Raw genomic sequence first — 11656 nt, forward strand, 5'->3', positions numbered from 1 at the left:
TCGCAAATGTTTTCTCCTATTCTATGAGTTGCTTTTTTATTCTGTAGATAGTATCAGCTGAGGTACATGTTTTTAAAGTTTTAATGAAATCTTTTTGTTGCATGTGTCTTTGGTGCCATGCCCAAGGAATTATTGCCACATCTAATATCATGAAGATTTTGCCAGTGTTTTCCACTAAGAATATTATCATTTGAAGTCTTGCTTTAGGTCTTTTATACATTTTGAGTTAGTTTGTGGACATGTTTTTAGATTAAGGTCCAACTTCATTCTTTTTCATGTGAGTGTCCTGTTTTCCCAGCATCATTTGTTGAAAGACTGTCCTTTCTCCGTTGAATAGTCTTGACATCTTCATCAAAAGTCATTTGACCGTATACGCATGAGTTTGTGTTGTTCTTGTTCAGTCACTAAACCATGTCTGACTCTTTGCAATCCCATGGACCGCAGCACACCAGGCTTCCCTGTCCTTCACCATCTCCCAGAATTATCTCAAATTCATGTCCATTGAGTCCGTGACGCCATCCAATCCATTGGTCTATATGCCTGTTTTTATGCCAATACCACATTGTTTAGATTACTATAGTTTTGTAGTAAGTGTTGAATCAAGAACTATGAGTTTTCTGTTTTTTTCTCCTTTTTCAAGATTGTTTTGGCTATTTGGGGGGCCTATGAGATCCCATATGACTTTTAGAATGGGTTATTCCATTTCTGCAAAAAATGATATTGGGGTTTTTACAGTGATTCCACTGACTCTATAGGTTGCTTAAGGTGGCATTGACATTGTAACAATATTCAGTCTTCCAGCCTGTGAACATGGGGTGTGTTTCCATTTACTTATGTCTTCCTTAATTCCTTTCATTTTGTGGCTTTCATTATACCATCCTTCTCTTTGGATAATTAAACTCCAAAATATTTTATCTTTTTTGGCACTGTTATAAATGAAATTGTTTTCTTAATTTCTTTTTTGTTCACTGTTAGTGTATAGGATGCAACTTCTCTTTGTGTGTTGACTCTAAACCCCACTCCTCTGTGGAGTTCACTCATTAGTTCTAATAATTGTTTTGTGGAATCTTTAGAATATTTTACATATGAGATGATATCATCTGTGAATAGATATAAGTTTACTTCTTCCTTTCCAATTTGGAAGTCTTTTCTTTCTCTTTCCTAATTGCTTGAGCTAGAACTTTCTGTACTATGTTGAATAGAAGTGGTGAAAATGGCTTGTCCTTTCCTCATTCCTGATCTCAGAGGGAGATCTTGTAGTCTTTTGCTATTGAACATGATGCTGTTTATCAAGTCATCTGTGATGGACACTTGCTCTGCGTTCACCTTTGGCCATTGCGAATAATGTTGCTGTGAACATGGGTATGGCATGTCATCAGTGTCTTTAGTTTTGACATCAGGAGAATGCTGGCCTCATAAAGTGAGTTCAAAAGTGTGCTTACTTCACCTATTTTCTGGAAGAGTCTGGGCATTATTGGTATTATTATCTCATAAAATGTTTGGTAGACCTTGCCTTGGAAACAATCTGGGCCAAGTTTTCTTTGTTGGAAGATTTTAAGCTAAGAATTCAATTTCTTCAGTAAATTTAGGCATATTTATGTCATCTCTTGCTTGAGTTCTGGTGTTTTGTGTCTTTCAATAATTTGTCCATTTCATCTAAATTGTTGAATTTATGTCATAGAGAGATCACCGTAGCATCCTCGTGTGTGTTGTGTGTCTCTGTGTGTATGTGGTCTTAGTTGCAGCATGTGGGATCTAATTACCTGGCTGGGGATCGATTGACCCAGGCCTCCTGCATTGGGAGCACAGAGTCTTAGCCACTGGACCATCAGGAAAGTCTCATCATAACATCCTTCTAATTTTTGTAGCTTCTGTTATGATAATCCATTCTCCATTTCTGATATTTATAATTTGTGTCTTTTCTCTGTTTATTTTGGCCAGTCTGCCTAGAGTTTTGTCAAGTATATTGATTTTTCAAATAGCTAACTTTTAAAAATTAATTTATTTTCTCAATTTTCAGTTATACTAATTTCTGCTCTTTATTGTTTCATTCCTTCTGCTTTCTTTGGGTTTAATTTACTCTTTGCTTCTAAAGTGGAATTCTAGATTGTTTATTTGATACTTCCTCTCCGACCTCTCTATGATTTAGAGATGGGTTGCTTAATTTAAAAATAAATATTTGTGGATTTTCCAGATATCAGTTATTGATTTCTAGTTTAAGTCCGTCATGGTCTGAGAAAATATACTGTATAATTTTAATTCCTTTAAGGTTGTTAACTTTTTAATGGAATGTACTTCATTTTGGTAAATGTTCCACTTACACTTGTAAAGAACCAGTGTTCTGTTACCATTGGCTGAAGAGGTCTATAAATGTCAATTAAGTCAAGCTGATGGTGTTGTTCAGCTCTTCCATTCTTCTGTCTGCTTATTCTGTTGATTGCTGAGAAAGTGGTGATGAGGTTTCCAAATATAATTGTGGGTTTGTCTATTTCTTCTTCAATCAGGTTTTATCTTATAGAGTTTGGTCCCCGGCCAGTGGGACACCCATATTTGGGATTGTTATATCTTTTTGGTAAATTCTTCTCCGTATGTAATGGCCCTATTTATGCCTGGTAGTTTCTTTCTACTGAAGTCTTCTTTGTCTTATGTTATTATAGCCACTTCTGCTTTTTTTTGTTTTTTAAGGTATGTTGCTATGTGGATCATTTTTAAAGTCTGTATTGAATTTGTTGCAACACTGCTTGTTTTATGTTTTGGTTTTCTGACTGTGGGACGTGCGGGGTCTGAGCTCCCCAACCAGGGATTGAACCTGTACCCCCGGCCCCCACCGCACTAGAAGGAGAAGTCTTAACCCCTGGACTGCCAGGGTACTGCTTTTCAGCTTTGATTTGTGTTAACTGTGTATTTTATTTTATTTTTTCCCCATCCTTTTACTTTTAATCTGTCAGTGTGAGCAGCCAGCAAACTTTTTCTGTAAAGGGCTAGTAAGTGAATATCTTAGGCTTTGTGACCACATATGGCCTCTCTCTCCTTTTCTTCCTGCTCTGCTCCACAACCCTGAGCAATTGTAAAAACCATTCTCTAAAATAGGTCATTCGCGGGATTTGTCCTGTGAGCAAGTTTTTTGGTTAAATTTAAGATGCATTTCTTAGGGACAACGTCTAATTGGATCATTTCTTCACCCAATCCAATTTCTGTTTTTAATTACTGTATTTGAACCATTCAGGTTTAATGCAATTATTGCTACAGTTGAATTTAGGTGTACCATTTTATTATTTCTCTATCTTTCTCATTTTTTTTCCCTCTGTTCCCTTTTCTGACTTCTTTTGAATTACTTGAAGTCCTTTAATTTTAGCATTCCATTTATTTTGTCTATTTCAGTTTTGGCTGTATCTCTATGTTACTTTTTAGTTGTTGCTTTAGATAATATTTATCTCTCCAACTTTTCACCATCTGTTTAGTGTTAATATGTTACTACTGTATGTAAAATATAGAAATCTTATAATCATCTTTACCATCTCGATTTTATACTTCACCTTCTAATTGTTACATATCTTACATCTACATACATTGAATCTCCTGGATAATGTCACCAAGATTGCTTTGTAAAGTCATACATTTTAAAAAGTACTCAAGAGAAGAAAAGTGTCTGTTATATTTACCCAGATATTTATCTGTTCTGTTGCGCTTCCTTCATTCCTGATGTTCTGAGTTTTCCTCTGATATCATTTCCCCTTTGCCTGGAGAACATTCTTTCAGATTTCTTTTTGAGCAAGTCTGCTGGTGATGAATTCTTTCCGTTTTTGTTTTTTTTTTTCTTCTTCTGACTAGGTCTCTATTTTGCCTTCACTCTTAAGAAAAATATTTTTGCTGGATTTAGAATTCTGAGTTGACAGTTCCTTTGTTGTGAATTTTCAAGGATGCTATATTATTTCCTTGTCTTCTGACCACCATTGTTTCTGCTGAATGGTCTCCAGGCGTTACTCACCTTCAGGGAAGGCATCATTTTTCTCTGTCTGCTTTCAATCTTTATCTGTGGCTTTCAATCCCTTGATTCTGATGTGTCTGGGTGTGGTTTTCTTGGAGTTTATCCTGTTTGGAGGTCTTAAAGCCTTTTGAACCTGTAAAATTTATGTCTTCTGACATATTTGGGAAAGTTTAGCCATTATTGTTTGAAAAAATTGTTTTGCTTGGATTCTGGTGGAAATAGCAAATGTTTGGCCACTCAAAATACATAAGTTCTGGAGATCTACTGTAGAACACAGGGCCTAAGCTTAGCAATACTGTATTGTATACTTTATTTTTTTGGCCATGCCATGTGGCATGTGGGATCTTAGTTCCCCATCCAGGGATTGAAACTGCATCCCCTGCGCTGGAAGCATAGAGTTAACCACTGGACTTCAAGGGAATTCATTGTATACTTTAAAAAAAAACTGTGAAGAGGGTAGATCTTATGTTAAAAGTTCTTACCACAAAAGGAAAAAAAAACACCTGAAGCAGGAGGATTCTTTGCAAGGTGATGGGTAAGGTTACGGCATTGATAGGGATCTGATCGTGACAATGGTGTCCCAGGGCATGTTGTTAGCCCCAGACACAATTATCTATAATTTGTAATGTAAATTACAATTAAATCTATAATTTACTGTGTTAGCTATCTATAAAGTTTTATGTCAGTCATATTTTCCTAAAGTAGTTGAAAAAATTTTTTTCTGACCCTGTCTCTTCCTCTATTAGGAATTTCAATGACGTATTAGGTCTTACAATATTGACTAACAAGTCCCTGAGGCCCTCATTTTAAAAAATCTTGTCTTTCAGTTCTAAGATTAGATCATTTCCATCGATCTGTTTTCAAGTTTACTGACTCTGTCCTCTGTCATCTTCATTCTTCTCTTAGCCTATTCAGTGAAATGTTTGTATCTTCTACTTTGCTTCTCAGATCTAAAAGTTTTATTTCTTTTTAAATAAATGTTTTCTTTAATAAAATTTTACATTTACAGGAGGCTGTGAATATAACAGAGAGTGTTTTCAAATACCCCTCACCTAGTTTTCTGTCATTTTTGAGACTGCACCCAAGTACTGCATTTCAGATTCTTTTGTTGACTATAAGGGCTACTCTATTTCTTCTAAGGGACATGGTGAAGGACAGGAAAAACCTAGCATGCTGCAGTCCATGGGGTCGCAAAGAGTTGGACACAACTGAGCAGTTGAGCAACAACAATTTTCCCTAATGTTATCATCTTTCTTTGCCACCGTGGCATATTTGTCAAAACTAAGATGCCAACGTGGGTACATTATTATGCTAAACTCCAGACTGTACTCAGATTTCACCAGTTTTTACATGAATGTCTTTTTTTTTTTTGCTGAGGATGGGGGAGTGGATTTCCAAAATTCAATTCAGGATACCACACCACATTTAGTGATTCTTCGTTATAGTTTGTCTCTCTTTGCCAAAACGTCTGTTTTTTCCATTCTTTTCAAGCCTGTCCGGCTTTACCTCACAGAGGATAACTAGCACAGCCGCTTCTCAGACCTCGTCTGATAATCCCAGCAACTGGGTTGTCTCAGGGTTGTCATCTTTTGATGCTCTTTCCCTCGAGATTTGATCGATGCTCCTGGTTCTTGGCATGCTGAGTAACGCGGGAATTTTATTCTGGACATCTTGTTTGTTTGTGCTATGTGAGAGGACTGGATCCTGTTAAAAACGCCCTGGAGAATGCAGGCCCCTTCTTCTTTTTCCATTTCTCCCTCCCCTATCCTTTTTCTGGGCTTCCCTTGTGGCTCAGCTGATAAAGAATCCGCCTGCAATGCGGGAGACCTTTAGCTGCAAGTTCTATCTCTTTCTGTGGGTGCGGGCTCCTGCCCTTTCAGCCTGCAAAGCTCCAGTGGCGCTGTTTTCCAGTGCCCACATGCATCCCATTTGGAGATCAGCATGGACTTGAGTGCTGGTGTCTCAGGCCTCAGCTCTCAGGACCTCCCGAAGCCCCTGGCCCTGGGACGGGGGCCTGTGCCCCTGTGCTCCCCCGGCCACCCCTGTCCCTCCAGCCATGGGCCCTGCAGGACTCAGCTGCTGCCTCGGGGAACCTCTGCTGGACTCTGCAGTTCTCTCTCTGTGGGCACTTCTCTGTTTTCCAGGTGTCCACCCGGCAACCCTGGCCACCTCAGCCTACTTGAATCCTCAGCTCTGTCCTCCTGCCGCTCAGGGGGCCCCTTCTGACTGGGGTCCTGCGGGATGTGATGCAGCCGGGGGTGAGGGGTGTTCTGGGCCATCAGCTGGGGCATCTGCACTGCTTATAGCATTTGCCCGCCCCCTCACCCCCCACCGGGGATAGTCCTCTCATGCGCCTGTTTTCTAGTGTCGGAAAAGTGTTGCTTTTGGCACATTTGTCTGCTTTTCTTACTTGCTTATGGCAGGAGGGTGAATCCAGTTCCCCTCCTTCATGGTGGTTGGAAACGCCTATCAGACCCACTCAGGGAGGCTGGTTTAAACATGGGCTTTTTGCTTCTTTCCAGGCAGAACACCCAGCCCTCCCTCCCCCCGCAGCTCCGTCACCATGACCCCAAGCTCCTCTCGTGAACCCCTGCCCATAAGACAGTGGCTTTCTGGTGGAATTCCTGCCACCCCCAGGCTCAAGGGACTTCTCACTGTTGGTCGCCCTCCAGTATTTTCAAATCTTTCCTCTTTGTTAAGAGTTCAGACTTGCCCACCATGGGTTTTTCATGACACCATTTGACCCTCTCAAGATGAACGTTAGACCTTATTCTGTTTTTCACCAATGGGGGGACTCAAGTGTGGCCCATTAGGACACTGGGGTCAGGTCGCATGACCAGGAAATGGCAGGGCCACTGAGCCTGTCCCACTCGTGCCGTGCGCGGGACTGGAACAGGCGTCCGTGACTGCAGAGGCGGTGAACAGCTCTTAGGACCGTAGGCTCTATGATGCTGGCTTTCACCGGCCGTCCTAAAACAGTGACCTTCACTGCACTCTGGTTGACCCCAGCCAACCCTGGGTGTTGAAGTGGGTTCCCTCTGCACGTGGGAGGCAGGGGGCAGGTATCTGGTGGTGTGCTGCAGAGGACTGTCCCAAAGGTGTCAATTCAACCTGCATCTCATCTGCATGAAACTCATCCTCAGCTCCCCTTGGGCTTAGAATAAAAACTTGGCTCCCGCCTGTGGCCCACAAGGCTATGCTGCTCACACCCCAGCCCCATCCTCATCCCCGTACCCCTCTCTCCTTTCCAGCCTCACTGGCCTCCTTCCTCCTCCTCTGGTTTGTCATGGCCTCGGCCACCCCAGGACCTTTGCACAGGCCGTTCCCTCTGCCTGAAATTGGTTTCCTCCATTGTCTGCATTGTCTTACGCTCACTCATCCTTGCAATCTCAGCTCAGACAGCACTTCCTCTGGGCAAGCCTTCCCATCTGGCGCTCTCCTCAGACCCTTCTTAGAGCTGGACCATCCCTCTCTGCCATGACTCTCTTCTGTGGGCTAATTATTTATAGCACATTTCCTTGCCAGAGCTGGGGAGGAAGCGGGGCTGCCTTGTCTTCCATCCACAGGAGGAAATGACGCCTTCCTTGGGGCCCAGCAGGCCTGCGGGACTGTGCTCACCATGTCCAACCCTAGGCGTGTTTGCTTGCTTGCTGACAACTCCCTCATGAGCCCCCAAGAGCTGAGGCTGGAGGGTCCTGCACTCCGAACCTTCTCCCCGAGGCTCCCAGGATGGCTGGCTAGAGGGAGGGATGCAGGGCGTCTGAGTTCTATGCTGTCTCTTGCTATGGGCCTGGAGGATAGCAGCTCCCACACGTGATGGGGTTCCTCTGCTGAGGATGTTCGAGTCTCATGAAATGTGGCCAGGCCACCTCCTGTGGTCTAAATGCCAGGAAACCCTCATTTCAGAGCACCTGCTCTGCTTCTGCCTCCCCTGCCTTCAGACAAGGTGGAAACCAAGGCTCGGGGGCCAGCGAGGGGCCGAGGCAGGCAGCCCGGCTGCGTCCACTGTCCTGCGTTGAGCACCCACCTGGCGTCTTCCCAGCAGCCTCTGGGCGGAGGGAGCAGGAGGACACCTGCCTACCTCCTGGGCCTTCAGTGATGCTCAGCCGTGCAGAGCCACGGCACCCACCCAGATGCAAGTCCAGGGCTGGGTGAGGCCCGGATGGAAGATGGATGCGCAGAGGGCAGGGGGTGGGTGCTGCCTGATGAAGACCCCTGTCTCCCCGATGGCAGGGCCCTTTGTTGCCCTCTCCTCTGGCTTCAGGGCCTGAGATGAACACGGTGGTCACTCAGTGCATCTTAGTGGCGGGAGAGGGGTCACTCAGAGCATCTTAATGGGGAGTGCAGGCAGCTGGGCCAGAGGGAAGCTGCCCCACATGCCCACCAGTTTGTTTCTCAGCCTCCTTTCTCCTTTCCCTCCAACCCTCAGGAATGTGTCTCTGGTCAAGAATGTGGAAGCATCCGGCAAACACATGGTGTGTTACAGAGACACGGAGATACGGGACCAACTGGTGTACACACTCAGCCTCGTCCGGAAAGAGCCTGTGTAGGTGTCCCCTCTGTGTTTACACACACACACACGTGTGAGCACACACACACTAGCTTCTGCACCCCTGGGTGGGTGCAGATAATTTGCCCTGCACGTGGCAAGTTGCTTACAAAATGCTCATCTATTAGTCGCTAATGACATCTCCATGGATGGTACAAGGAAGCAGAGTGTTTGGGGGTCTTCTGGCCTCATGCAGCCCAGCCTCCTCCCACAGGCTGGCTCTGGCTTGTCAGTTGGGAAAAGACTGAGCTTCTCAGGGGTGCACACAGGTGGCACTTACTAAATACTTTTGGGAGAGGAAGCTGGCTTCCTGCGGTCCCCACACTGGACCAACTTTGTGGACGCCACAGAAACTCACCCAACCCGTTAGCAAAGCGGGGGAGTCAGGCATGATAAGAAGTCCAAGGTCACAGAGTTGGGGAACTAAGTGGACTTGGGGGAGGGGGAGGAGGAGGTGTCTGAGCCACGGAGTTTCCCACGCAGCCACTAGGAAGACCCACTTTCAGACAGCGGCCCCCCCACCATGTTTGAATTGCACTAAATGTCGGTGAATGTAAACCAGACCTCTGAGTTTTTTTGACTTTGTTTTCCTGCCTGAAGAATGCTCCCTGGCCTTATTCCCAAAGCCCTGAGGACCACAGAGGGGACTGAAGTGAAAATGGCCCACCGGTTAGAAGTTGGTAAGGACCCACCCCCACCTTGCATCCCTGCCCCCAGATGGTGCTGGCCAGAGAAGGCGGGGGAGGGCAGCTTCCCCCCCCCACCCCATCCTGAGCCCTGCAGGTGGGCTAAGCAGGGCCCCCCCGTGAGTCTGCCTGGCTGGGGTGCAGGGCTGAGCCAGCCACTGGCAAGTTGACACTGTCTCCAATGTGCGTGGGACCTGGTACTTTTCCAAGGGCTTTTAAATGCATTATCTCGCTGGAGGCTCATTTGAGGCGAGGCCTCGAAGCCGACTGGAAAACAGCTAATTTACTGAATCCTGAATGGAGAGGAAGCAGAAGGCGGCGTGTGTTTTTGCTGAATCTCAAACCAAAACAACCTTTTGTTAAAGAACAAACAAATAAACAAAACCGTTGAAATCAATTCACCCGGGAACAGTACGAACAGGGGTTCTGGGCAGAGCATCTCAGCAGCAAATTCCAGCTCAACCAGTGTGGACTGGAGGAGGGGCTGCTGGGGTGATGGATGTGCTCATGGGGTGGGGGGAAGTTGGGGGGAGGGCAGAGCCCCTTGAGGGAGGGGCATCGGTGTGCACCAGGGGACCAGGCTGACCCTCCCAGGGAGACCTTGAACACTGGCTCCTCGGGAGGTGCTGCTGGGGAGGGGGCCTCCAGATGGGGGCCCCTGAATAAGGCAGGAAGAAGGAGTGCAGTAGGGGCAAGGGGCCAGGCTGTGTCTAAGCAGAGGTTGTTTTGCCTGCAGGGAGGGCGGGAGAGTGTCAGAGGTTTTGCTCAGTCAGCATCCATCCCAGCCCCTTGGAGACAAGTCCCCTGACGTGGTCGTCATGGGTGACATGGGGTCTTCCCAGCCTGCAGGCGTCCCCAGGGCCTGACGCTGCCTCTCCTACACAGCCCACTCCCACAGGCCACGGGACGTGGACCGCCTGGCCTTCTTCCGCAACGCCACCATCCAACTGCAGCAGCTGAGGCCGGTGGAGGCCCCTGTGGCCAGCCCAGCAGCTGAGTGGTGGATGGTCCAGGAATGGCGGCCAGGCTGTGACCAGAGCCAGGGCTGCAGTCAGGACCTGGAGCTCATCATCTTTAATGACAAAGTCAGCCCCCAGAGCCTGGGCTTCCTGGCAGGATATGGGTAAGGCTCCCCCGGCCCCAAGAACCTGCCTTGTGACCCGGAGGCTTCAGAACTTTCTGCCCCTTCTCACCCCTGCTCACCAGAACTGCCTGGGACAGGAGGCACAAGTCCCTGTTCCCTTGGCTGCAGAAATACACCAGGATGGTGACTTACTGTCACACAAGCTGCTAGCAGAAACGGGCATTCCCACTGTCCCACCCCTCATTCCTGTCTGTAGGGTCATGTGTCATCCGGCCCTCCAACCCCAGGTCGGGGCTGAAACCCCAGCCCCACCCATAAGAGGTCATGGGGGCTGCGAGTGGTCAGCACTCGCACTTCTACCCCACCAGGCTGAGTAGGGGCTGTGCCCTCCTCTCCTGGGACAGCAGTGCTGACGCCCCCTCATCCCCCCAGCATTGTCGGGCTCTATGTGTCGGTGGTGATGGTTGCAGCCAAGTTCATCCGAGACCACTTCCTCGGCATTGCCCGCTCCATCATGTATGACCAGCTACCTGATGTGGACCGCGTGCTAGGGCTCTGCACAGACATCTTCCTGGTCCGTGAGCTGGGTGAGCTGCAGCTGGAGCAGGAGCTGTTCGCCAGGCTCACCTTCCTATACCGCTCGCCCGAGACCATGATCAAGTGGACACGCCAGCGCCCACCCACTCCCTGCCTGCCCCCCGCCAACCCTGTTGCCGGGGCTCCAGTGGAGCGGCTGGAAGCAGCCGTCGTGTCCTCAAGCCCTTTGGCCTCAGAGAAGTAGGGTCTTTGCCGCAGCCTTGCGTCCCCCCAGTGCCAGGCCCTCGGCCTGCAGCTGCTGCCCAGCTGGGTCCCTGGGCCTGAGGCCCCCTTTGTGCCTGCACAAGGGACACTCAGTCCCCCGGCTCCCTGTAGCCCCTGCAGGGGGTGTGGACAGTGCCAGCTGCCAGGAGAAGGAGCTGGGCCACCTCAGTGACCTCTGGCCCCTTCAGGGCTTCTCAGGGAGAAGCTGGATTGAGCTGCCAACACCAAGGCCATTAAGCACGCTAATGACCCATGAAGGCTCCTGGCCCCTCCGGCCCCTGTGCCTCCCTGAGCCCACTGACCGCCTCGTGACCATGATTACTGCAATTTAACACGTCGGGCCAGGGCTTTCCCAGACAGGGTGGGGGCCCTGGGACTGCCGCTTGCCTCTTCCAGGCCCGGCCTGGGGCTATGCACACAGCAGGCAGTTAATAAATACATGCTTGGGACCATGCCCAGAAAGAGTCACCTTGATTTCAGGGCAGGGGAAGGGACTTGAAGTTTAGGGAGCCTTGGGCAGGGGTGCAAGGTCAAGGAGCCCAGACACA

The 11656-nt window shown here is 47.9% G+C and overlaps 1 protein-coding gene across 1 annotated transcript in view; it reads left to right on the forward strand.

Annotated features, from left to right (window-relative positions):
* The window catches only part of LOC136157167 (piezo-type mechanosensitive ion channel component 2-like), an 89844-nt gene extending 78756 nt beyond the window's left edge, over positions 1 to 11088 (forward strand). Inside the window, exons 40-43 of the mRNA XM_065919168.1 lie at positions 7930 to 8139; positions 8418 to 8534; positions 10122 to 10346; positions 10740 to 11088. Of these exons, the coding sequence (XP_065775240.1) occupies positions 7930 to 8139; positions 8418 to 8534; positions 10122 to 10346; positions 10740 to 11088 (901 nt within the window). The remainder of the gene's footprint in view (positions 1 to 7929; positions 8140 to 8417; positions 8535 to 10121; positions 10347 to 10739) is intronic.
* Positions 11089 to 11656: the final 568 nt, after the last annotated feature.

This window comes from Muntiacus reevesi, chromosome 2 (genome assembly GCF_963930625.1).
Source record: "Muntiacus reevesi chromosome 2, mMunRee1.1, whole genome shotgun sequence".
Classification (NCBI taxonomy): domain Eukaryota; kingdom Metazoa; phylum Chordata; class Mammalia; order Artiodactyla; family Cervidae; genus Muntiacus; species Muntiacus reevesi.